The 27,970-nt window shown below is 42.0% G+C and overlaps 1 protein-coding gene across 1 annotated transcript in view; it reads left to right on the forward strand.

Annotated features, from left to right (window-relative positions):
* The window catches only part of AGBL1 (AGBL carboxypeptidase 1), a 296,923-nt gene that overhangs the window by 102,373 nt on the left and 166,580 nt on the right, over positions 1–27,970 (forward strand). The window contains exon 18 of the mRNA XM_075159559.1: positions 23,222–23,402. Coding sequence (XP_075015660.1) covers positions 23,222–23,402 — 181 coding nt within the window. The remainder of the gene's footprint in view (positions 1–23,221; positions 23,403–27,970) is intronic.

A 27,970-nucleotide genomic window follows, 5' to 3' on the forward strand; every position in this document is an offset into this window, starting at 1 on the left:
AGATTCTTTTCAATAACGCCAGGGCCACAGGTAAAACATAAAGCTCGCCAGGACTTTGTAGCTGTTGCACATAATCGTACTCAGATACTTTAAATCCTTCTCTAGTATAGACATACGGGGAGTAGGAAACATCACTGATGAAGAGGCATTGGGTAGATGAGGAGGGTTGGGAGGACAGCGTGATCAGCCCAGTAGGAGGGCAATGGGAAGGAGTTATTGCAGTACTGGAGGTGCTGATAGAGCGGGAGCAGCCCACGGATAGCGAGGGCATGGCATGCCCTGTGTCAGCTGTGCTTTATTTTCCTTGCTCAACTCTTTCAGATTGGTCTTGTCAGGCTTTTGATTAATGTGGCCCTAGGATGGTTAAATTTGTCTGAGTTAAATTTATTAACGTGTGCCTTGTTAATGGGAAGCACAAGCCATGCACGCTCACAGGAATTGCACATTCACCGCATCCTGAAGGGAAGAAAAATGGGCTGCTGTTTTCCTTCATTATGCCTTGTTTATGTGAGGCTTTGATATTCACTTTAGGCTTCTTTCTCCTTCCTCTCTTTCTATCTCCACTGTATGTGATGGTGGTGTACTGAATAATTTTTATTAAATGCTCAGTTCTGAAACAGATATGAAGAAAGAAAGAAGTGAGCCAGGAACTCTTTGGCTCCCTGTGCTTTGCATCTTGGTCATGCAACAGCACGGTTACAAACAGCAAAATTGCCATTCACACTTGGTCAATGTCTGTGGGTGCCTGAAGACTGCAACAGAAAGTGCGAGGCTGGTCAGTGGTCCCTGCCGGGCTTTGCAGCTCCATAGACTTGTAAAAATAGAAACTGGGAGGGTCTCTCTTTTTTTTTTTTTTTTTTTTGTTGATTTAAACTTGTCCTTCCTGCCATCACAGGAAGATTGAGCATCCAGCAAGGAGGGATGTCTTTGCTGCTCATTCTAACTGCAATATCCCCCATAGTCTCGTGATAAAGATAAAGCCATTAGTTTCCCATTCTGACTGTGTGTAGGAAGGACCAATGGTGAGACAAAGGGACTGCTTTTTGTCTCCTCTGTTATCTGTCTTTACCATGTTCCTCTTTCCCTCCTCCTTATTCCTTCTCACAAAGAATTGGACTCTGCAGATTTGACCTTCCATATTACGCACAGAGCTTTTCCTCTAAAGACTGTAGCTCTTCTCAGAATTATTTAAAAAAAACCACCTCATGTCACCCCCCAGGAAAAAAAAAAAAAAAGACAAGACAGTTTTCTGTAAGCTTGCACATGTGGTGAGCCTGCACGCTCCACTGGCCTTGGATATTGAATCATCACATCTGAGCCTTCGAAAAGGAAAGAAGTTGGGGAATGGAGAGGAAAGAATGGTTGGGCAGGCATTTACTCTTTGGTGACTTTGTTCCTGGCTATGTTAGGTCTAGACTTAGACGTTGCCTGATGAGAGTTAAAGGGACTTTCAAAGAGAAAGCAATTCCCAACATCTTTCAGACATTCTCAAATGAATGCAGAAACTGTGAGAATAATAAAGCTTCCAATCTTGGTGCTGACTCCCTGCTTGATGAAGTTAATAGGTGCTCACAGAGCTCTGATTTTCTTGGGTTTGCCACACACAGCCCAGTGAAGGCAGTGTTAGCAACATGCACGTGTACTCAGGAATAGTTTGCAAACCCTTAATTCACAGTGTTATCCGTGCAAATGTGCAGTATGTAACTGTGTTCTGCTAAACTCCCTGGCACGCAGCTGACTCGACCCTGCAAGCCGGAGGATGCTGTTGTAAGTGGCAGAGCAAATGGATAGATTAACTCTTCGAAGAAGTGTAAGTAAAAGGTCTAAACACTCATACACAGGCGATGATAAAATTGTCTTTTAGTTAAGAAAGTAGAGGACACCGATATGTTGCTAATGTTAACAACGTGATGAAATTAAAACCATCAAATGCAAAACGATCAGAGAAGGACAGTTTACACTGTGCTGTTCTGAGCTTGCCGTGAGCATTCCTCAGGAGGGGTTTCCTGGCTGTGCACTGAGTTGGGGTGGGTTAGCTCTCACCTTTAGTTAGAGAAGGGAAAGGGGAGGACACCTCTGAAGCGATGTAGAGTAGGTGCCATTCTGGTGAGTGCTAACACAGAGGAACAACTGAAACAGTCCCAAAGGAATTCCTTCCAGGAATGAAGATTTCGATGGGTCTAGGGTGGTACAACAGTGCACCGCCTCAGCTGACGTCTGCCAGCATTGCTGCATTCTCACCTGACATGTACATTGTATTTTGCCTTGGGGGTTAATCCTGCATCCACTGAGAACAGTGTCACTGTGCAGAGTGGGGCGGGACAGAAGTTGTTTATGGTATCACAAAGAAAGTAATTGCAAAGCTCTCTTCATGGCTGGTTGTACTGTTGTGATTCCCTTTAATAATACTGATTATGCAGTGTGCTACAAGTATTTCCCCCAGTTTACACACCTGATGAGTGTTCTTTTAGCAGTGTGTAGCATTATAGATCTGAATTGTGGGGTTTAAAGTTAAACCTAAATGTCCCAGCTAATTAGCAGGTGAGGGAAATTAAACAAAATATGACACTAGCAAATGAATTTACATCTGTAATAGCTGTCACTTTGAGTTGCTTTTCTGTCATCACATGTCCTCTTTATGTAAGGCTGGGGAAACCATTATGAATATTATCATAAAGAGATAATGACACCTGCTTATCTTAAATGTAGTCTTTTGGGGAGTTGAAACACATTTTCTGCCTGAATCTAAGCATGTTTCTAAAGATAGAAAGAGTAACATTTTTGGGATAGGTATAGCAGGATGCTTGTGCCCTTTGAATCTGCAGATGCTCCTAGAACTAGAATGAGGGATAAAGTGAGACTAATGAGGTGTGTTTACTTGGTCTTATCTTAAGCCTACAGAATCAAAAAGACATAGTTGCTGGGACTAATATTCTAACATTTCTCAATTTCCTTGTATAAGCTGTTTAGATGGCTGTTTTGCAACTTTGATCTTTTCTCAGAAAGAAACAAGCCCTTTACCTTTAAATATAATTTGCAGCGAAGAGCAATTCCTGAGCAAAGAATAGCAGAGGATGTGAATTCAGAGGCCACTTATGCAGGATACTGGGAAATACACAGTTTAATTAAGCACATTGATTAAATCAATATGATTCAAACAGCTTAGTGCTCCAATCAGCTTAATCTCATTAAATGTAATTCAGGCCTCGATAATTGATTAATAATGCATTATAGTTTATGAATTATTGACTCCAAGTTATTATAACTGTGCCTGCTCCCTGCGTGGCAACCAGTGTTGCATGTTAATTATGAGAGGCTCAAGCTCTCTTCTCTTGAATAACTTTTTCAAAGCTGGAGATGACATATCTCCTAGTGAAACAGGGATCAAATTAGATCAACGCCTTATTGGAGTTAGTCCCCCCCAAAGGAAAATGCACTCTTTAAAGGAAGCTCTCATCTAATAATGTTGAAATAGGGAGGTAGAATGACCTGCTTTGATTGGTAATGATCTTTCAAGCAGCCAGAAGAACTGCCTGTAGCAATTCAGCTGGAGCGCTAACCTGGCATTGTGCTGGTTGGAAACAGTTCACAATAGCAAGCGCATCTGTTGTTCTTCTAGTACCATTACGTGTTATACCTCCTCCAGCACACATGCACACAGTATAGCCAATGCTGCCGAACCCTTAGGTCACATTTGTATGCCAAATATAGAGCAATCCAGTTCCCCAAATTTGTCTGGATGCTGCGTAGTTTCTGTGAAAAGGATCGATAGGCTTTTATAATGGCATTTCTACACTGCAAGTGTCATACAAGAAGAAAGAACAGTTGTTACTACTGATGAAAGTCTCAGGAGAGAAACGAAGAACTGAAGCAAGCCTCCGCTCCTCAGGTGGCCCCCCTATTAGACTGCATTTCCACAAAATGTGAACAGAGGATGTTGTCTCAGATAGATTGTTTTTCTAGCTATCTAGGTACTTAACGTGGTCCAAATTGCAATCTTATGCAGAAAGAGTCCACTATAGCATTACGTTTCCTTAAAATATTCCATTTACAGAACCTGTTCTGCTTTTTCCTTTCATCTCTTCTCTATCTCTACTCCTTATTTGTGATTATAGTTAAAAGTGAACAGATTTTAGTGTGTGTAGAAATTGAATGAGATGATGATTATAGCAAACTGTGGAGAAAAGCATTTTTTGCTTTAGTCTTACATCTGCAATAGTGAATTTTGTATCTGTGTATTCCCTTGAATTGAAGATTTGCTCCTAATTTGCCTGGGTGCCAGGTGGAGGTACTGGTTCCTCTCTTGCTTTGTAGCAAACACTTTGTTTTTGGTGACAGGAAGAGTCAGCTGTTGAGAAAACCATGATCCTGTTTTAATGTAGTAGTGAAGAAAGTCTGAATAAAAATGTTATGTATTCTACAGTGCTAAATAATTACAGAATTGAAAATATGATTTTTTTTTTTCCTGCTTGAAAAGGCAGTTTATCGAGCATCTGAAGCCAAAGCAATCATCTCCAGATATGCAACACTGATGGTGCGTGCTCTAAATTTCTCAAGATTGTCTTGCAATTTCAAACATCTCTTCTCTCTTTTCTTTCTGATATCCCGGTCACAACAATGTGGCAGCCCATTGCAAAAAGAGCAGATAAATTCCTGCAAAGCTATGTTCCTGTTAGAGTAACCAGTCTACTGCCATAAAGGTGGAAGCTGGTTGAATGGAACATGAAATTTGTGAGATAGACACATGGCCGCCTGGAGACCAAGACCAATATTTTCTGTGATGTATCAACTGCTCTTTGAATCCCAGCATTTGGTGGAACTGACTCAGCCAGCACAGCTTTGACGCTATGGTCAGGCTTCTGTGAGTTTGGCAAAATGCGTATTAATATATATTGAATTAAATTAGTCAAGGCAGCAAACAATGCACAGAAAACACTGAACAAGGATGCTAAAATGCCTTCAAGCATAAGACCGCAGTGTTTTTTGCAAAGGGAGAAAATAAGTGTTAGGGTAACCTCTCTTTCTCTCCCACCCTTTGCCTTATGCAGCATCCTAGCAGAACAGCCATCTGAAGTGAGATAATTTGTACTGCAGTGGCTGCTCTTCATTCATCCATAGTTTTTTGCATTTTTTTTTTTAAATAACCTTCCTTCTGAAATTTGGAGATGTGTTCTAAGCCCTCCTCTTCTTAGGGGATAGTGCTGCAGAATTTTCTGCTGTTTCTCTGGCGCTTGTTCTGTTACCTTTTCTTCTTTGAGTTACAGCAGCCTCATCTTTGTCCCAAGAGACTTGTAACTTTTGCATATCTTTTCCAGAGAAGAAATGTTCTGATTAATTCCAGCATTTTCTGGAACATAAGTTGGCAATGTGTTCTTGGTTGGTATGGACTTGCGCTAGAACATCAGTAGTGCTTCAGTCTTCCAGAATACCAGAGCCTTTTCTGATATGCTAATGAATAAAACATCTTGAAAATCTAAACCAACACATATCTTAGTCATAATTATTTTCATTTGTGTTTGGTTTATCAAGTGCCTCAGAAGTGCCTTCTCACAGGAGCATGGTACTACTTATATTTTTTTTATATGGCATTGAAAATTATGAATGAAACTGAAAAGGTTTGGTTGTAAGTATTTCTTATATTGCTTCGGAAATTTATAGCCAACTGCTTGGAACATGCCTGTCTCACAGCACCCCAGTGCCCCAGCCTCATTGCAGTGGAGCTACAAGCTTCTGTAGGATTGATAGGTTGCCCAAATTCTTGCCTTAACAGAAGGGGAAAAAAAATTCATCTTCTCTCCCTTAGGTGGAAACACTTCGGGAAAAACCTGCAGATGCTGTGCTTCCAATGGCCGATCTGTGTATCTGGTAGAGGTATTGAAATACAGCCCAGCGGAGCCCCCAGGAAGCTTTTACTCCCTCAAATGGTGAACAAGCATTGAACTGCTACTAGGGTTCTGTTATCAGCTTCAAATCATGGCATGAAAAAAAACCCCGTATTTCAGTGAGCTGCACGTTTCCCGTGCCTGGCCATAAATTCCAGTCACACACGGTCCCATGGGGCATATGCTAAAAGGTCAATGTGGTATTGTATAAATTAGCCAGAGAAGCATTTGAATTGAGTTAAATCTGTTCTCAATGTGACAGAGATGGGCTCTGTGAGGGAGGACATAATTCTAGGGTCAGATTGACTGCGGAGACTGAATATTGTTACGAGCAATATGCTTACTAAGGGGTGAAGAGTTAATGCTTGTGCCTCAAGGTAAAGACAGAGGTCAGGAAGGGGTTTCTTCCAGCTGGTCACAATATTGCCCAATTGGTCATGTGTCTTACTGGTTATTGTTTTTCACAAATTACAAGGTCTGGAGCACCTGCTGATGCAGGATATAAAGTGGGTTGGCCTGAAGGTAGTTGGGTTTGTCCCTCAACACCTGTGTTGAATCAGTTGCTTCTGGTTGGTAGAGCTGAAGTTGTGGATGGTGTGGCAGTCTGTGGATCACCCTTGCTCCTTGAATAAAAGGCCAGTAAGAGGGTCCCCATGGCCCCTGGATTAGAAACCTGCTGTAAGGTAAGAAATTGAAGTTTTGTAACAGTAGATTGTTGCTTATGTGTGGTTTGTTTTTTTTTTTTTCCTCCTTAAATTTTTCCTGTCTTCTTTGCTCTATCTGCTCCCTGTAAGGCAATTAAGAAGTACCCTTTTAAAAGAGGAGATGATCTGCAGGGCTGTCCCAGTGACCAGTTGTTGTCCTTTCTGTTTGGTTGTACCCCCTCACTGATGACTACTAGGCAAGCTGTGGTCAGGGAGCAAGGGGCAGGACAGCTGGCAGATTACTTTTCACAAGTAAATGTGAAAATAATCCATAGCTGGAAAGCTCACCGAGCGTAGCGCGTGTACCAGCTGCTGTCAGACCCAAACAGTTACACTTGTTATCATAGAGAGCAGTTTTTTTCTCTCCAGTTCAACATTTTTTCCTTTTTGGAACAGAAAGACTGTGCTGATACACAGATTGGACTAGATGCACATTGATTTCTGATGCCTGAAGATCTCATGGGAACAAACTATTTTTTGACTTGTACTGGGTAGCAAGATTGGGCAGAGTGGGCAAAAAGTGGGCTCTGCCACTCTTCTAGTAAACCATTGCTTTTAGTTTGGGAACTCAACTTGGGGATAGTTTAGGGGAAGATGGTCAAGTCTTGCACAGATTGTGTTAAAGAATTGCTAGGCTGTGACAGAAACCAGACTGCATCTTGCTAACAGGGAAGCCTGCTACTCTTGGGTGTTTTTTCATGATCCTGTGAATCTTGCGTTTCTCACTCTAACAACAGGCTTCTGCCATGCACAGGCAAATACTTCCTCAATACACAGAACGAACAGACTGTTGGGAAACAGTGTGCGCGGCATTATAATTCGTGTTGTTTTCACCTTTATCCTTCTAAATTGGGAAGTTTCTTGGTGATTTTAAATCTTGGCTGACTGGTTTGGAGAGACTGTCTATTGTGGCTCACTTTAAAAAAGAAAAGTCATTCACCTGATACCTCAATGCTTTGAAAACTTTCTGGAAAACAATGTTCCAATTTCTGGATTTAATGTTCCAAGCTACATGTGTTTGTCTGATAAAGGCTGACCTAGCTAGTCATGTATTACAAATGATGGGAGTTGTTTGGATTGTATGGAACAGCTTTACTGCATGTTTGCCAGAGCTGCAAGCAGATAGATTTTTCAGCTACTCTGCCCACACCCATGCGAGTGGGTCTACACTCATGTGAAACACAGCAAATGGTATTTCTCTGTGCTCATTTTAATATTGATCAACCTGAGAGCATTAGTGAGGGAGGGGGCATTTTCGCAATGCACTGTGTGCATTTGTTTTTCTCCTGGTTTTGTATCTGTAATTCTGAACACCTGCTATTTCTAATTCCCACCTGTAAGTTGATTTTGCTGGGAGGATCTATGCAGATTTCTGCCTGACTTGTTTAACTGAGTCTAATTTCTTTAATAGGAGAGCAGGATCCATTGCTGTGTGACTGATGCAGCCAATCTTATACCAGTAAAATAAGTACAGCAATATATTGAAACTAGTAGTTTGCAGACATCACAGGCTGACACTTCTAGTTGCTTATAACTGACAGATTCTAGAAACAAGTATTTGTGATTAGTGGGCTGCAATTATACAGCAATACTAAAATGAAGTAGGACTAAAAATATGCCATAATGATTTTTAAAATGCTGTTCTGTTAATGAGAGGATTTGTCCATCTCTACATCAAAGAGAAACTTGTTAGCTCTCTGAGCTTGCCCACCTGTTTCTAATGCAGAAATAGAAATTGCTAATAAACAAGTGGAGACAGCTGCTATGTTCAAACCACAAATGGGCTGATAAGATCAACTAGTTGACTAGTTGGTAGATACTGCAAAGTGCACCATGTTTGCAGGGAGCTAAACTTGGACTTCTGTATCATTTTAGGGCATTTATTACGTGGCTGTTGAATATCGGTTTCTAGCTGACAGAAGAATAGGTGCATCGGGTCTCTCTCATTCTAAACCTTTTTGGGTTTTCTCTGGTTTTGCGATACGATTTCACAGAATTAGGTAGCAGAAGGACCAGTACTAGTCAGTGTACCTCTTCTGTCTTCTGGCCTTCTGAATAGAAGAGTGGGGGGAAAGTTGTATTTTGAAGTCACTAGATAGCCATTATATCTGTAAACAGGCCTCCTAATGAATTGCTTTGCTAGTTTTGTCAGGACATTTTTTCTTAAGGCATGTGGCATATTAGAGAAGTTCCATGCCTTTTCTCCTCGCTCTGTCTTAACTTTATGTTAATGAACTTTGCATAATCGAATCAGGCCCCAGAACCAACAGGACTTGTTCCAGATCTTAACTCTGTTTCCCAAAGAAGGCATTTTTTCAGTAACACTCAGAAAATGATATCTATCAAATCACCAGCGCATTTAGAATTTAATTTTCTCTATCAATTGCAATTGTCGTGCTACTTAACTGCGGGGGGAAAAAAAAAATGTAATTTTCCCTGCCACTTTGTGATTCTTTTTACAAGCTTTTTCTCTTCTTTCTTCATTGAATTTGTTTAACGAACTGTTTTGAAGATTTTCTGGCTTAGCCTGGGTGCTGCTTCTGTGTCTTTGAAATAGATGAGGTTAAATAAAATAGGCTGAAATTTTTATTAAAACACGATGGGGGGCGGAGGTGATAAATATGAGTGAATGAAGAAGTCAGAATGGGGCTGGAGGTATGTCTTGACCCACAGACAAGGAAGGACTTGTGGATGACTTGGGGAAAACATTAAAAGGCAATGTGAAGTTTTCTTTTGAGTCTCCCAAATGTTCTAGACTTCTCTATTTTTTTATTTTTCAAAAAACCAACATCATTCCATTTCCTTTCCTCATTCTTCCCTTACTGCTATCATATCATGTTTCACTTTCTCCCTGAGTCTGAAAGCATGATGTAATAGTGATGGACGCAGGAATATCATAGCACTCTGCAAATGCATGTGTATGTGCTAATTTTAGGAAGGTTGGGTGAGTTTCGGAATGAAAATGATAGCTGTGTTGTAGCATCATGGTATGGGACAATTAACATAACCAGAAGAGCTCTACTGATGTCATTTAAGTGCAGGATTCAATTCATTTTCATGGCTAATGAAAAGAGGAGGAAGTGCTTTGAAGACATGGATTGTGTAGAAATTCACTTCTCAGGTCAATGTGGATGGCACAGGATACTTCATGACTGGGACTTGGGAAACAGATGTTGAGCTTCTAACTGTGACTGATTTGTTTTTTGTGCTTGGGCAACTTCTTGATTTTTCTGTAAACCCCTGCTTTCCTAACTTGGAACATGCTTGAAACATGTAATCTTCAGTCTGAGAGGTGTTTCAAGAGAAGATGAGTGAGATAGAATTTATTATTGTTGGCATCAGAGTGGTTTTGACAGGTCTCCCAAAGGACATTTAGGTCCCATGGTGACCACCTAACAGAAGACTGTAACCAGTGATTGAAGTGGAGATGAAGAGAAGGGGTGGATAGGATAGCAAGAAGAAAAGCAAGATAGAAGAAAAGAGATGGATAGGATACATTTATTGTAAAAATGAGGCTGTAGTGGGTAATGCAGCAGAAACTATCCGTGACTTCATTTTTTTTTTCCTTTGTGCTCGGTGTGCTGGAGGAATTTCTGAAAAATGATGTTGTCTTATTTTTTGTAGTGCTCCCTACTCCTGTAGCCTGGTGTAAAAGGTGCAGCCAGAGCCAAGGTCATTTCTTCCCCTTTCTGACCGGCAGTGGACAGGGTAGGCTCTAACAAGATTAGTGTCTCAGCTGCTTTGTCACTTCATAGTGTTGCAGGTCACCTAACACAGCTTGGGAATTTGTATTGCGGCAGAGTAGGAAAGTGCATTTAGTAGAGCAGGCGTTGAAGGCTGTTCTTGAAATGCAGTCCTGTAAATCCTGGCCTCTGGCAGCCCAAGCTGTTTAGTTATGTTTTATGAATCGGGTCATATCGTGTCTGTTGCAGCTTCCAATTGCCAAACTCCTTCTGTGACAGTTTTGTCAAGCATTTTGAAAGGGCACAAAAACAACAGCTAGAGGGTCACCATGAAGCACAATTCAACACACGGGTATTGCTCTTCACAAAGAGCAACTGGCCAGAGGTGAAAGAATAAGCAAGAGGCAGATGAAGGACTCTGGGGTCTCAGCGGCTGTGGTGCCCCCACTATCCCTATTCTCCCCGTGTTTAGCACTCACTAACTGCAAATGAGCAATAAAAATGTAGTGACATAGTCTTTGTGCTGACATAGGTGATGGACCTGCAAGCTATGCAGAATGTCTGTAGACAGACTTGAAACCATGTTTCTGCTCATAAGTGATGACTTGCTGCTTAATTTCATACCCTATATCATAACCTTTTAATCAGAACAGTCCCAGGGCCCACCTTTTAGCTTGTCAAAGGTCTTTCCCACCAGTTAGGATATCCTTGCAATGCAGATACCATGACCTTATTTGTCAGCCTATCAAGATGTGACTTGAAATTAGGTTCAGCCCAGATAAAATAATTGCTGTTTGCACAAAGGGTAGTGCTGGTGAGATGCTCCCTGGGAGGCCATCTAACCTGCCTCAAATGTAATTTAATAGACAGGAATCAAATCAAATAAATCAAATTAAAGCATGCAGCTAATGCATGCAAACTCTACAATGAATTTGGATTACAAACAGGCAGCGAGACTGAATAGCTGGTTTCTTCATCCATGAAGGAAGCACACCAAATAATACAGAAAACAAAAATCATTTAAGGAGATCTTTTGATTTTTGAGAGTTGATGAGGATGTTAGATGGCAGGTGAAGGTTATTTTTTGATGTAAGGTGTTTTTCATTACCTGTATACTCTTGCAGTTAGAAAATACCAGTTAGAAGTCTCTTCATATTTTGAAAACGAGGTATTAGCATAAGAAGCTTTGTTAGATATAGCGGGAAGATAAATCATCTTTGCGATGTTAGCCATTAGCCTGTCACGACCATGATTTACAGGGATTTTCTTTTATTTAAATATGTGTTTCTTTTAAAAGCATTCTGATAGTTTACAGAGAGGAAGATGAAGTGATAGTGAATGCTCTGAAATATAATGGTTTCAATATGAGTGCTTCTTATGGAAGTAAGAGGGAGCTCATGCTGTGGATTGTACAAGCTATAAAGAGTGGCTGAGCTACAATGGAAGGATTCTGTGGCAGCATCAATTGGAAAAGTTCAAAGTTCTGCTGGGGAAATGTTGGGGTGAAAATGCAGGAAGGCACTGGGATTGATGAAATGTCACAGTATCAGCTTCATGAAGCTAGTCTGTGTACTACACATCAGAAATTCAAACTGATCAGCAATCATCACTCATGCTGTTAAATCATTTGCCAAAAAGAATCTTCTGGAGAAGATTTTTTTTAGATAAATTGAATATCACTTAGGAATCTATGAAATAAAGAACAAAAACCTCTCTTGTGTGAAAATTCCCACTTTTGCAATGATACATGGAGTGGTGAGGAAGGACATCACATGTTCCACTTATACTTGTGTTCCTTCTGGGACTGCCAAGACTGTTTTGCAGCCTGACTCCTTTACTCATGAGTACCTTTTTCTGTGTTTTGTAGCAAGTGGGGAAAAAAAGAACATTTTTCCTTTCCCTAGCCTTCCTACCATCTTATTCCTAAGAAGAGACAACTTTCCTCAAACAGACTAGTAGTCTTCCTAGCTTGACATTCTACTCCCTGTAGTGATTGATGTAGGAAGACATCATTCATTAGAAATCACTTTGCTAGCATCTGAAGGGAAGAACACCTTCCTGATCTTAGACAGTGACTGCTTTGTGTGTTACCATATACTGTTTGAAATTTCTGCATGTTATCTGTTTTATGCAGCAGCAAATTTTGTTCCACCTATCTTTCTGTCAAGTATTCTGGGATTCTGATTGTGCTATATGATCCTGATTCCTTCTTCATCCTTAGGATATTTTAACAGAAGAACTGCTTGAAAATAATATGGTATAAACTTGCTTATGAACTTCAAGATTCATCTCTGTTATCTTCCTTGGAAAACTTATGGCCTAAACAAGTAATGTGAGCTTTTGATCTGAGGTTTGAACACAAGATGTTAAAACACTGTGTTATTTCTAGGGTGCTGGAGGGCAGTAGGGAAGTAGAGATTAGGACCGGCCGCTAATATTAGATCTGCTACTGGTATGAGTTCTCCTAAACATTTCAGGGGAGAAAAAAAAAATGATGAATTTCCATTTATCATGTTTTAGATATAAAGTGCTAGTGCCTCCCACTTTGGTCTTTATCAAGATAAAACTTTACACATAGAAATAGGCTTCTTGTCAAGGCTAAAGTAGGCAGGAAGCTGTACCATTCAGGGGTGGACAGTAGGCTAGTCTTTTACTTTAAAGATATTTCTGCATCATTCTGGTGCTAAATACTTCCAGTTTTGTCAAACTCTGCTTTGTGCCTGTTACACAACATGTCATGTAATCTAGAAGATAAAAAATGGTGCTGCTTATGTCATGATACAAGATCATTGGGCCAACACCAATTTTGCTGTCATGATGATCTGATTGAAAGACCTTTTATGTTGCTCCCTTATCTGCATTCTCTTGCTCAGTTGTTTGGGGAGTTCATCTAAGAACTTGTCATCAAGACAAGATTCATCATTCAAAATTGGGAGACAGTTTTACCTGATCAATCTCTTGTCTGTGAAAGTGAGAATTTCCTTTGGGATCAGCTCTGGGCAATGCAGTTCTAAAATTTAGGATAGACTTGGACAGCAATGATGTAAGAGTCAATTTAGTGATGCCACAAAAGAGGTGAACCTGCGGAAGGTCCTTTACTGTGAAGCTGTTGACATAGTGAAGTGTTAGAAGATGCCTTTTGTAGACTTGTCTGTTTTCTTTCCTTTTTCTCTGAGTTTTTCATATGTAACAAAACACACAAGTGAAAACTCTCATAGCTTACTTGCTGCAGGAGAAATACAGGATAATATTTTTAAGAAACATTCCCTGCCGGGATATTTCTGGAGCAATGGAGTGATAAATATCAAATCAAGTGAAGACCAAGAATTTAATTTTTCCCATCAGAGCCAATCTGTGATGCTTTTTATCTTGACAAAAATTGATATTTTATCCCTTTGATAATGAGAGGCTATGATTGCACTTCCTTTTAATATATTTTATTTCTTACAAGTCATTCCCTGAGGAAGACCTCAAGTCAGAGGCAGAGATGGATCTGTGCCTCTTAAAGGCACAATACATGTTTAAGAATAAACATTGCTTTATGCTGTAGGTGGCATTAGGTGGGTTTTAAATCTCTGTTCTGTATAGAGAGTTTATGGGCAAAAACCTCTTTACTATAGAATTTGTCTTTTGTAGAGCAGAACAGCTTGCAGGACTATGCAACAGATAACTTGCATAGTTGCATTTTCGTGTTAAATTTGGCTATTATTCCCAGTGGTGAAAGAAACACTGACAGGTGCTCCATTTTCCGTGCTCATTTTAGGGCTAACAGACACCAGTGCAGGTACTAAGTTGATCTTAGCTTGCTGCGGTCACAGAAAGACTGGGCAAAGTATTGAGATCTTCACACAGCTTTTTACTATTCGTCGCCTGCCTCGATTCCCAGAAGGAGATTTTCCAGAAAAAATCAGGGCTTCAGAACTGGATCCATCGAAATTAGTAAAGAAAACAAATGCCTGTTGGGTTATTTCTGTCCCCAGCTACTGCAAGATTGTTCTGTACAGAATGGCTTCTTGTGCTCTGGGCAATGTGGTTTTAATGTTAACTTCTACCTCTCCGCAGGGGACACTCTTCAATATAACTCACTGATATTCAGCCTAAATGTTCCTTTGTGAAGTTTCATCCCATTAACCCTGGCTTCACCCTAGTTTAGTACTCTAAGCAATTCCTCTTGCTGCTCTGTCTGTTCTCAAAGCGATGGCAGTGAAGGGCACGGGGTATTACACTGGGGTAAAGGCTGTATCTCTCATAAGCAGGAGACGTGGGTTGAGGCATCATTCACAGTGTGAAAGCCATTTACTCCTGGAGTGTGCTCTGGGAGCGTCCCCTCTCCAAGCGATTCCTGCTGCAGACTGTCCATCTGCTGTCCTTCATTTCTGCAGAGAAGCTATTAATGCCGTCCACAGAGCTGGGGATGTGGCCGGAGGGCAGCTCGTGCCTCAGAATTCACAGCTGAGTGATGCTCTGCCCTCTAGGTGCAAAGTCAGCTTTCAGCTTGATCCCTTTAAGGATCAGATGCTCAGAGGTCTCTCTGGCTAGGGATTTAACTAGAAAGTGCAGAGTCGTTGCTCTTACAATGTTGAAATGTGCCTTGCAAATGGGATAGATGGGCTGTAAGTGAGCAGTGGATATATAGAACGAAATGTAAAAGTAAGGGGTGAAAATATTGCTGGTTTGGATCTGAAGCCTTATTAAAGTCCTGTCTGTCCTATTTGGGCAAATACTTTCTAAAGTATCATGTGTCACCAAAATCCCATTAAACTGTCACATAAATTATCAGAGTTTCCTTTTTCCATCACTATAGATTACCCAGGGAGATATTTTTATGACAATGGAAGCTTTTTCAGTCTGCTTCTCCTGCCCGATTTCATTTCAGATGAAATCTTTCTCTCAGAAAAGAGCCCATGGATTTCATAGCTCTATGGATCTCTGCACTCTGCCTGTATAGCAGTTATCCTGCAGGTCTCTGCTGCACTTATCTACTGCCTGCACCTTCTTTTAGGCATGGGACAGTTTAAGGCAATGCTTAAACTTCTCTAATCATACTGAATGAGAACACTGTATAGGCTGTTTTGATGGATCTCTGCTCCAGTGTCTTCCAGTCTTCTAAGCATTCACTGACTGGTTCTTCTCTCAGGCCGGTGTTGTTGTCTTCATATGAAAATCCCAGAAGGTGAGAGAGTCACGTATGTGCCTAACTTGAAAATACTTCTTTTTTTCTACTTGCCATGTGTCAGAGGTCTTGCGTCTCTGCAAGGCAATCTGCGTTTTTCCTGTGCTGGCTGAAAAGCATATGGATTGATGGTCAGGTCATGGCAGTACAAAATACTTGAGTATCTGAAATTGCCTGCTGCCATAGAACAAATTAAGGCTGTAATGTGCGTATTATAGAAGCAGGGGATGATAGATCCTTGCTTGCCTTTGACAGATAATCTGGAGCTCCCTACATCAGCTAGCTAGATAATCTGCTGGGAGGACTCTTGGAGCTGATCGTAGTGTTTGCTTCTCGCCCCTTTCAAAGGGTGCACACACAGAAGCTAAGAACCAATAGACTTAAGGATAATAGAGGGTCTTTGGAAGATAATTACTGACTAAAGGAATCCCAGTAATTATATTACTCCAATATTAAAGTGGTAGGACTGTCACTAACAGAGCAGACAAGACAGAACTTTCCATAAATATTACTGATCTGCATGTGGGAAGAAGCCCAAACGATGTCAAAATATCATGATGGTGAAATATTTCTGATTAGTTGCTAATTAGTGGCTAATGTTTAACATATTTTAAAGTGGCTAACATTAAGTAGTAAGCGGACACCTTGCATCAAAGATCAAAGGAGATGGATGAACTGCCCTGTGGACTGGAATAGTGATTCCAGCAGCTCTCAGAACACAGAGGTAATTCCAGGGAACTAGAGGGGAATCTTGAAATTTCTAAAGGGGTAGCTAGAATGACCTATGTGGCTATAGGCCGCGTACTGACTGGACACTGTAGCGGAGTGGCTTGATGCAGGACTTTATGAATAAGGACCTAGCAGAAGGTAGTGTAAATATGCAGGCACACCAGTGAAGGCAGTCAAGTCACTACAGATTGGCTTAGCTGATAGACAGTAACTTGCATTTCTTTTTATGCAACCTAGTCCCAGTGGACAGTGAGAACAACTGATTGCTGTCTTTTTATAGCAGCCTTTTGCAATTTAAAGGTTATGTACTTCCTCTCTGTTCATCTTTCCTTTCCAAGTTTAAAACCCATTTTCTGCAATTTTTCTTTGTAAGTTATGACTTCTGAACCTTTTATTATTCTTGGTGACCTCTTCTCCAGTTTTCGTCGAATTAATTTTTAAACTATGGTGGCCAGCAGTGGGCACAGCACTCCAGCTAGTTGGTTTTGCTCATTGGCTTGAGCAGAGCGAAGTAACAATGTTCCTCGTCTTAGCTGTCACGTTGCCTGTTAGTACATCCCAGGAGAGCTGCCATTTTTGGAACTGCTTTGCATCACTAACTCATCTGCTATAATCCCTTGATCCTTTTGGCAGTACTTCTTCCTACCCAGCTGTCCCCCATCTTGATTTTATTCCCTTGGAATCTGTCTGAGGGGAGCAGCAAGACCTGCCGGGAACCCGCAGCTCGCACAGCAACTGAGGAGACCTGGGCAGGGCCAGGAGCAACGGCGGGAGGTTTAAAGGCGATGTAGCCAACGCTAGCCCTCCATCGCCAAGGCGAGCAGCGCCGGTGCCGGCACGATTGGCAGCGGAGCGCTCCAGCGTGGTCTGCGGGGGTTTTCCTGAACTGGGGAAACCTCAGGGGAGCAGAGACGCCTGTCAGGAGCCCGCAGCTCAGGCGGCAGCAGCTGAGGAGCCCTGGGTGGGGCCAGGAGAAATGGCGGCCAAGCCTCCCCTGCCTGTAAAAGAAACCCCTGGGGAGCGCTAGCGACCATAGCGGGCAAACATGGTGTGGCGCGGCAGTTGGCGCAGGAAGGACTCTAACTCTGCCGGCTCTACCAGGGAGCAATGGTACCCACCCGGCAGAAGGCCACGTCCTCTCTAAACTCTGCACCCACTGCGACTGATGCAGCTTCACAGACAGAGCTCTGGCGGGAACACGCTGCAGGCTGTGCCCTGCTCTCACACCAGTACGGGATGGCAGCAGCCCGCACGCCTGTGGGAGGTGTGCCCAGGTAGAGGAACTCCTCAGCTTAGTGGCAGAGCTCCAGCAGGAGGTAAATGCAAGGTAGCTTGCTTGTTATCAGTCTAATAAGTTAGCTGCCCTATAACAGTGACATGGTTTTAGTTTTGAAGCTCGATGTCACCCGAGCGGTTCAGAGAATGTGCGGAGTGAGACAGGCTATGCCAGTGAACATGGAGTTGGCATACCCAAAACCGGATCGTAATGCAGTGGCTGAAAATTTCAGGTAGACTAATTCAGATGCACACACTTAAGATGGGGATGGTAGTTATAAATTGAAACAATTTGCAAAGGGTTATAGTAGGTTTTCCATGAGTGCAAGTTCTGAAAATAAGATACGGTTGTTCCCCAATCTTCCACAAGAGGTACGCTTTGATTTGAACAGGAATTAGTTCATGTGGATTTCCTTTGGCTTCATTCGTGCAGGAGGTCATGCTAAATAATGGTAGTGGTTCCTGCTGCTTTCAGAGTTTGGAATTTTGGAGTCTGCCCCAAAATGGACTTAATAACTTGCTTACCAATTTCCTGGAGTTAAAAACCAGCAGTAGTAGGATGTCAGGCTGCACCAAGGCTGGGCAGTTGGTACCCATATTCAGCTCCCTGATCATCTCTGATTCAGAGGTGAATTAATTCATAAAACACATGCACAAAAGGAGGTTGCCAAGCAACTTGGAACCTGAAACTCCCCTACCAAGCTATGAAGGTAGAGAACAGGCAGCTGAGACAATTTGTAATGTTCACTTCTTTGCTATAGGTAACAGTAATAACACATATAATATCGACCTATTTAAGAAAGGAATAGCTCATTGATAATTCTGGAAAACAACATCTGGTCCTGCCAGACTGTGTATTTTGCCTCTGTCTTAAGATGCGTCCGCTTTTGGAGCATTTAGCCAAAAGCAGGGTCAGCAAGGAGACAGCAATGTTGGAGTGGGGGGAGATGAGGGGGAGGAAAGAATTATTGTATCTTAAGGCAACTGAAAGACTGACAACTAGAGGAAAAGTTTTAGGAGGGGAGTCAAGTGGCTGACACAGATTCTGCCTCAGATCAGCCTCATGTTTTCTGTGATCTCGGTATTTGATGCGTTTTACAAACATACTTTAATATATTCATTGTACATCACACCATATCCTGTCTTCTCTCTGGCTTTGCACAACTGTGCAGCCTTGGGCATATCAGATGTATCCAGGACAGGATGCAACCGTGACATGCATGGAAGAGCTACTTGATGGTGCTCCTGTTTACCCATCATTTGACTCACAGAATACCCTGTAGTGGCCACAGTTAATTAAGTTGGAAGGGAGAGTTTAGCTTTCTTGGTTTCTGTCTACTATGTCCTGGGGTAAACTTGACCCTTTGATTTGTGTAATGCTCATGATAAAGTCATGTTGTATTTAGGCATAAGGGAAAAAAAATACTTCTGTGTCTTAGTGGCCCTGGACTTGGAGTAAAGGGAAGAGAGGTATGCAGAAACACAGCCAGAAAAATTCCAGTCAAGACCTGGATCTAGGATTAATTTCTCACATGCTGTGTATATCATTCCCTTTGACTTCTTATAAAATCCTACCCCTGTGTTGTAACAATGCCCTGTCCTTTTCAAATGGCATGGCTCAAATCTCAGCTTGAAATAATTTAGAACATCGGCCCCGGTCAGGGCATCTGGAACTGCATTTCATTTCCTTTCTGCTCCCCTCTTGATGAGGAACACTGCTGCGTTAATGGGGTTTTTTTCATTTCTTTCAGGCTACTCTTTCCCCAACTGATGTCATGATTAGTGACATCAAAGTCACCTCTTAGTGAACGTTGGTGATGACATGACTAGAGGAGGATTCTTATAACAAGCAGGAGATTAAGCAGCAAGTTAGCAGTACTAGAAGAACAAAGCTCTTATTTTCATGCATGTATCCGCAGTCAAAATGAGTGAGGAGAAGGGGAGATGGGAAGTAGGTGATACATTAGTAGAATGTATCAAAGGGTTTTTGCTTAAAGTTTTGAAGAGGAATCAGTGACACTTTAATCTCTCACCTCGGGTATTGTTGGTGCCATGTTATATTCTGGGCATGTTGAAATGTAACACAGTGTAATGAGACATGATCTGTTGGATAAGGCTTTATGTAGCATGAAAAGGTTCCTCTGCTTTCTCTTTTTATTATTTACATTCCCAGAGAAGGTTATGTGTCATATGGGCTTTTCAGAGATAAATGGCTAACCTGAGCTTTCTGGCAGCTTCCCCAGAACTTAGGGAGGATTTTGCCTAAGTGTTAGCCTGAGGATTTTGAAGACTCATACTCAGTTCTGGGCCTGGAAGGATGTATGTGAGAGAACTTGTGGTTGTGTGTCCTGAAGTTGGGTTTGGTGGGGCACAGGGGGTAGTCACAAGGGGCTCTGAAATAGCACAGAGGAAGGACAGCCGGGCAAGAGTGTGACCGAGTAAGCTATGCTGGGTAGTGCTGAGGTGGTCTGGTCGGGACTGCAGTCATGGGGCATTGGAAGTCAGGACTGAAGTGAAGCAGCTGAACTGAAGTGCAGACATCTTGACTGGTGCCTATCAGTTGGAGTGTTGAGTATGGCTGGCCAGTGCTGCTGTCCACTGCCTTCATGAGCTCTAATGTTTATCACAGTTATCACAATAATTTGAAGACAGGTAAGTGGATATGCTGTAAAGCATAGGATTGAGTGAATCCTGCCTGCCACAGAGTTAAATCTTTGTTTCCCAGGTGTTTCAAGGGTAGCAAGTTTTATGGCCGTGTTGTCAGCTCTTTGCTCTATTTGCTGCTTCGTTAGTCTTCACGCTGGGTGCAGTAAGGCAGCATTTGGATATGGGATTTGGCTGTGATGGCTTCCGTGAAGGGAACAGGCAGTTAACAAGCTCTGCGGTTTGCCTGCTGGTACATACCTTTGTTATGACTCTCTTGTGGGTGGGATGTCAGAGCTGCGGATGTGCTTGTCAGGAGGGGAGCTTCTAAAGGAAGTTTTAACTGGAATAGAGAGACTTCCTTGGCTGGACCTACAGGCTATGGGCCCCTCCTGCTCCCCACAGGGAAACAATGTAGATGATCTCCCCCCCCCCCCCACCATTTCCTGGGTTTTAAGATCTGGAAACTCCAGAAGCTTTTCTGATGTTGACTCTAAGTAAGACAAGCTTGACTTTGATCAGCTTTGAGAGGAAGAACAGAACTCGGGTCTCTGTCAGTCCTATGCTATTTGCAATTAGCAGAATTATGGCAAACTTTCCTGCGTTTCTGAAATGAGAAAGCCCTTGCTTAGAGTTGTGGGTTTTTTTTTTTGCTTTCTTATTTTGACTGAGGAAAAACCACTCAATTAAGATGCTGTACTCTCTTCCTATATACAAAAGAGATAAGAGTTGTTAAAGCTGTATTCATCAATTGCAAAAAAGAACATGTTTTATTTTGCTTTGTGCTATTTACAGCTGTTGTCCATGAGGAGTCCTCAAGAGCCTCATTCTCGGCTACAACAGCACAGTCCCTTAAGTTTACCTCAGCAATGAGCCTGCAAAACAGCACTAAATCATGGTGATGGGAGAAAGAAGAAAATGCTTGGAAATGGCAAAATGCAGCTGATGTCTTTATGAAAGCTATTTTTTTAAAGCATTACTAATGTAGATGGGAATCATAACTAGCTGGAGCAAGTAGAAATTGTGTACTCTAATTTTGAGGAAAAAAAATCAGAATGGCTAGTAGTTCTGCAGGAGCTAAAGAAATCTTTTGGAATCCATAAGCACTTTAGGCACTTATGTATACACATTGATCAAAATATACTATCCTCACAATAAGGTAATGTGTAAGAATGATGAAAGACTAATATATGGCTATTGAGAAACAGAGTTCCAGTTGCTTTACTGGACCAGAATATGATTGCTCTGTATGAGCTCTTTGAGCTGAGAGTGCAGTTCACTCTTCTAGTGCCCACCAACTGCTTAAGAGGAAGGCATAGAAGAAGGGGATTGTTTCCAAATCTGAGTCTGCACCCCTAAAAGATGTAACTAAATTGTACTGTAATGCACATATTGAGCAGAACTGTACAGAATATACAGTTAAGGAGAAGAATCAGTGCTTATTCCTTCTTTGACTGTGAAATGAGAAATTTCACCTGTATTCTTAGCTCAGACACAGCCTTTGCTTTGTCGGACGAATCACTAAACAGCTCTTTAATAACATCTGTATTTTTTCAGCATGGTGTTCTACCTCCCTATTTCACATTGATTAATGATTTGTAAAGCATTTGGACACTGAAGGTCAGCTTTGGGAGCTAAGGGCGAAAGCATATAACTTGCTAATTCAGCATTTGTTTACAAGGGTGCTCAGCTGATGCCTTTGGTTTTGATTTCTGTCCTGTTACCAGTCCCAACCCTGTCAGTTGGGATCCCTCAATTCATGCAAGGGAACAGAGCCTGAGCGTTGCCTGATAGAGCAGGACAAACCTGTCCTGGCATTGTTGTGATGCCCTGACAGATAATGGTTTCCACTAAAGTAAATCTGTCAGGTTGACTTGTGACAATGGCCTGAGTTTGTGAATGCCCACAAAAGGATAATTTTAAGACAGATAATTGCTTTGTTCATTCCCTTTATTTTCTGTGCCTGGCAGGTGTCTCCCTCTGCCTTGTCCTGTTTCCTTGGCCCATCCATGGAGTATGCTCAGCACAGATGGGATCTTCAAAGAATCTGCTGTCAAACTTGGTCTTTTCTAAGCATATGTGTACTGAGAGTTTTTGGAGACTGGGTAAAAGCACCAAATGTGGGTGCTTTTTCACAGGAACAGCAAATAACATATCTGATAACCAGGAAACTTTCTCTGTCAAGTTGTTACTTTGAAACAAGTTCAATAGAGCTTATCAATGAACTGTTTAGTAAGATTTTGATTTTTATTTTTTTTCAAAAACAACCCCCCGCACCCTCTCCCCTCCCCCAAATTCCCACAGCTTATGTCTCCCATGCCAAGCTTATTGCTAGAAACAACTGAACTCTTCTAGTTGCGGCTTCTGAAAATCAGCTTTCCAAATCTGAGTGCGTGTCTGTATTATATGAAACTGAAAACTGTCTTTCCACCAAAACTAACAGCCTATCTTAGCTATGTACATTGTTATTTCTACCTTTTGTTGGATGGATACGAAATGATGGTTAGTTTAGAGTACTCTACCTCTGCAGCTTATCTGGGTAACATATTCATGTATTTTCTTTAATTATATCCATTTAATTGATTAGTTATGATTCTAACCGTACAACATAGGTTACTGCCAGAGATCAGACAGCTTTCATGTCCTTGGAGTCCTTACGGATAGACAGATCTGCTTAGAGATTTGGAAAGTTCTCAATTGTTAATGGTGAAATACTGAAAGTGGAGCAGGGCCTTAGAAAATTAAATAATTTCTAGCTGCCTTTTAAACCTTTGTGAAGTTTGATAGGGTCAAACTTTCAAGAATGTCCAGAAAGTATGCTGATGCCGTTTTGAAAGGCAATAATCTGCACATGCAAAATACCCTCTAATGGTACACGTAAATATCTGTAAGGTGTCATAGAATAAACAACCAAAGAGATAGGGATGAAACTAGCACACGCTGGTTCTGAGGACCAAACCTGGGATCAATTGGCAAACAGCACCTTCAGGAAATATCCGGTCCATTTAGGGATGTATTTTCCCTCAAATATGTCTTTGGTTGTTATCTCAATTAAAAAAGGAATAAAACCCACTTGCAAAGATATTATTCAAAGAGAAGTCCTGTCGAGGTTTTTTCTGTTTTATTTTACAGACAATCGTCCTTATGTGTTTCTAATGGCCCGTGTTCACCCTGGTGAAAGCAATGCCAGTTGGGTGATGAAGGGGACCCTGGAGTTCCTTGTGAGCAGTGATCCCATTGCTGATCTCCTGCGGAAATGTTTCATTTTCAAGATTGTCCCCATGCTTAATCCTGATGGAGTCATCAATGGCAAGTGAGTTGTGACATGTACTTATTCTGGGCTTTTGCTGGGTTTGTCTGCAGGCTTTACACCTGTGCACCTAGCAGGTCTTATCTTCAATGTTTTGTGTCAGGAGAATTCCCTTTGCCTTGCGTTTCATACATCCTATTATCAATCCTGTATAGAAAATGTGAATCTGAGATATAGCCCAGTGTGCTGTCTTGCTGTCATTTGTCAGATGCACATGATTCTGTACTGTGTGTGGCCATAAGATTTCTCAGCTGCCGAGATGGAGTATTAGTGGTGCCAGAGAAACTGGAACTCGCTAAATGGAGATCTATCTATTCTGCTAAATCAGCAGGGCAGACTTCACCTGCAAGACAGATATGTTTGGGAATAACTGGCTTTAATTAATGCTTTGTATAGCCTGGTGGGGGAAAGATGAGTAAGGATCTACTATATTTTCACGTTTTCATGGAAATATTTCCATATAGTGAAGCTCCCTCCTTCTCCCACCTCCTTTTCAATCTTCCCTCCCACATGTTTCCTAAGAGATACTGAATCTGAGCTTGGAAAATACCGATTCCTTTTAACATTCTTTGCCTTTACACTATCCCTGCCCGCCCACACTATCTTGTCTTCCCTCTCCCTGTATATGATTGGAAAAAGCAGAACTCTGCTCCTAATACGTTAACATGAAATAAATATTACTATGTAGCCAGTGATGGAGGAATTCCTTCTGAAGTCTTGAAGAGTGCACTAAGATAAGGTAGGCTTGCACTTCATTGGAAAAAATCTCCAGTGTCTCTGCGGACAGTGGAGTTTGTTCACTTCATTGGGTGCTTGTAGAGTGGCTGTAAGTTAATAACTGTCAGTCCTGTCTCTGATGCAGGGACAGAACCGGCAGCTGGTGAGTTGTGTGTTTTGACCCGGCAATAAGTGTTCGCAGGTTTTGGTAACAACCGTGTCCCCTGGCTTGTTGCAGTGGAACACGTGACAAATCTCAAAGCTGAAAGATGGACTTAGACAAGCACTGAAACACATAGCAAAGTGTAGAGGAACAACTTTTTTTAAGCTACGTTCTCCTGTCTGCTTTTGGGTCAGGCTGTGCAGATCAAGTGCTGCAGAAACAGAAAAACAGTCCCGAGCAACAACTGAGCTGAGTCTGTTTGGTTTTAAACGAATTCATTTCAGTTTGGAGCCAGGAGTTCAGCAGAGAAGAGCTTGGGCTTTTCTGGCAGTCTCTAGTCTGTGACTATGAACAGTCATAGCTTTTGTGCTGTTACGCTCCCCAGGACTTGAGCGTATCAGTAGTCTGGGAGGACTGTTCAGAGTAGCTGGAAACTGCCCTAGAGTATTCGAAGCCTCTGCTGGCACCAAATGCTTCCTTGATCCTTCCAGACAGCGGAAGCAAAAAAAGAAAGGTTGTGGCTTTTTTCCCGCCTTTCTTTTTTTTCCTTTCACTGCATTTAATTAAAGTTTCCAGCAGATGGAGGACTGGAGGGAATGTCTGACCCTTTTTCTCCAGCTGTCAGGAGTGAGTGTAGCAGAGAAGGGACCCTCAGGAGGGAGGACGTGGCTCTCGGTGACACCTGGATGAAGTGTACTGCCTGAGCTCGTGTCACACGGGAAGGTGTTTTGCCTTCTCTGGTGCAGATGAGCTTAAACTGTAGTTAAATCTGGTGATGAGTGAAGAAGTTTGGCAAGACTTGCATGAGGAATAGGAGCAGGGGAACAGGGACTTGGCCGAGGCTCTGTTACTGATCGTGAGGCCTGGGGAAAGGAGAGAACCATACCTTTATGCTTTAATTTACATACTTTTATCCTGTGAAGCCCAGATATTCTTCTTGTTTCTTCCCATGTGCTTTTTTAGTAGATTTGGGTCCTCCTACACTGAAAGAAATGCTTCTGTTCTGGGCCTCAGGTTTACTGGTGGTCTGCTGGAGATAACCATGTACATCAAAGAAGGCAAATATCTTTCAGGTCCTTAATGTCTATATGTGCACATGTAGATTTATTTGGCTACTTAATGTTCCGCCTTGTCGAGGTTTAAATGCTCTAGTAAAGTCTGTTATCTTTCAAGTCAGTGTTACAATGGAAACTTTTCTGAGGAAGCTGGTCTATAGCCCATCATTGACCATAGTACTTGTAAGAAGGTTCTTACTAAATATTTTTTAAGTCTCTAAAACCCATTTCACAACCCATTTCATGAAGCGACTTGCTTGTCCTGGGATTCACAATCCCTTTTGTGGAAGTCCCACCAGGTATCCCTGTACAGACTGCTAGAGTGCCTGGTGTTCCCTCTGCCAACATCCCAACCTGCTGTTCTTTTCTAGTTTTATACAAGTTGTTGTGCTCTTACACCTTCCCCCCAGTGAGGACTGGACATACTGAATGCTTCAAATCCACTACCCAGGCCAACAAGTATCTTGGCTTTGTGCTGGGCACTGGGAATACCTACATGTGGTAAGCAGTGATGTTATCTCTTACTGTGAAACAAGGATTTCTTCTGTTTCAGTGCCTCTGTTGCTTTCGTCTTGGTATCTCGCTATCTTTCTTTTTTTAAGAAAGAGTTGGATTCTTTTTTGTTGACAGTTCTTTGAATCTCCTTACTCTCCCTCCTCCCCAGCCCTGTGTGCTGGGATGTGCATAACGCTTCCCTGCCCGTCACAGAGACGAATGCCAATGCGTGGTTACAAAGGATTTCTTCCAGCAGCCCAGCTGTGCCCCTTCCCCAGCTGGCTCCCTGCCGCAGGCGCGGCTCAGCGGAAGAGCGCTCAGCCCAGCACGGCACCGCACGATCGCGCTTTGGGAGCCTTGTGCAGCAGCAAGACGATCAGGGCCTTGGTATTTGCTTTGGTTAATGTGATCTGAAAGTTACATGTGGAGAATGTGCCTCTAACGCAGATAAGACTACAGGAATGCGATTATGCTCCGGCTGCGTGTGGCTGAGCTGGAGCTCTCGTCCTCTTCTCCTAAGCAGCTCTCCACCCTCCCTTTCACTTCAGTCAGTGCTCTGAGAATCCGTTCCTGTCTGTCAGCGACAGAGAGACTTTGCAGCCCTGCCACTGATGTTAACTGAAGGTAGTGGTGATGCCAGTGTGCGTGTATGAGTGGGGTTGTCATCACATAAATATGTAGATCACTACCAAATATTGCAGCTAATTTGACTTTGTTCAATCAAGAGAACAAGTCAAGGGAGACTTGGTGAGCAATTGTGTTGCTGTGTGTAGCCAAGTGTTTTGCTCCATCCTGAACAGCAGTCAGGTGTAGGGTTTGTCAAATAATATTCAGCTGATCTGGTAATGGCTATATATTTTAAATAACAGACACTGCTTTTCATGAAGTTCATCATGCACTTTCTGCCAGACAGTGGCTTTTGACCACAGCTGGTGATGGGATGCTGCCTCATATAGACCTGTGGTCTGGCCTGATATGGTTATTTGTATGTTTTAATTTTGTTTCTTTTGGTATAAATTACGAGGAAAAAATAGTCTTAATCTCCAAGACCAGTAGTGTAAGTCAGTCTGAAATGACAGGCGTATTAAACTACTTAGCCTGCAAGGACACTTTCTGTTGACTTTATTTTGCACGAGTTGCTCTGTGAGAATCCAAAGTAGTAAGTGTTTTTTGGTCTTATGACTCACTACCTTCCCTTATACCTCTATCCCTTTTTAAACTAAATTGTAGTAAAATAGGAAAGTTTTAAAAGGAATTAATCTCTCTTCCCTTCTTTTTGCTGAGTTTGCTTCCTTGGAGAATGAGATAATGACATACTATAACCTTTGAGCAGTTTGAAATGAAGACTGGACTATGCATATTAGGAGCATTTTCTCTTCGTTCTAGATCTGCTAATATTTTAACTATTAAGTTTGTTTTTAACTTGTAGGAGGTGGAAAATATTGTTCTTGGAAAACTCTAGATTTACTAGGAATGGTGTGGAGTAGTCTTCGGTGAAACTTTTTGGATTGCTTTAAAAAGTTCATCTGTTCAAGTGAAATCTCTTTACCCTGAAACTAGATCTATTGTAGTCACAGTTGTGTAAAATCCTGACAACAGGGTTCAGTAATGGAATTCATAAAAAGCTTAATTATGGCGGCACAAAAAGAGGGATTTATAAAGAAACAGAACACTGTTTGCTGTCCACACTGTTCCACGTAAACTCGTTATCACATGTTTGAGCATCAAGTTGCACGTGTGCTCATGCATGCCTGCGCAGTCGCATGCTAACTTGCGATGTGCTCTTATGCTGTCATTTGTGTGCGCCTGCCATGTACCCTCCTGGCAGCCGCCTGCTCGTGCAGCCGTTCCCCAGCATCTGCTCAGACCTGCACGCCATCTACACACACACCTGGCACTGCCACGTGTGTGCTCGCCATCACAACGTGGTAGCCAACATTTTGTGGTTTTGGCTGGGCTTCTCCAGACACTGCAGTTCTAGATAAATATTGCTATTTATTACCCCTAAATTTAGGGTTATTAATTATATCAGTATAACCTAATTTATATCACCGTAAACAGCAGTAATAAATGATGCCAAATGCTAACACTCAATGCTTGCCAACTGTGCCTGTTTGATGAGGGTTTTTCCCCCCCAGTTC

Source organism: Calonectris borealis, chromosome 11 (assembly GCF_964195595.1).
Source record: "Calonectris borealis chromosome 11, bCalBor7.hap1.2, whole genome shotgun sequence".
NCBI lineage: Eukaryota > Metazoa > Chordata > Aves > Procellariiformes > Procellariidae > Calonectris > Calonectris borealis.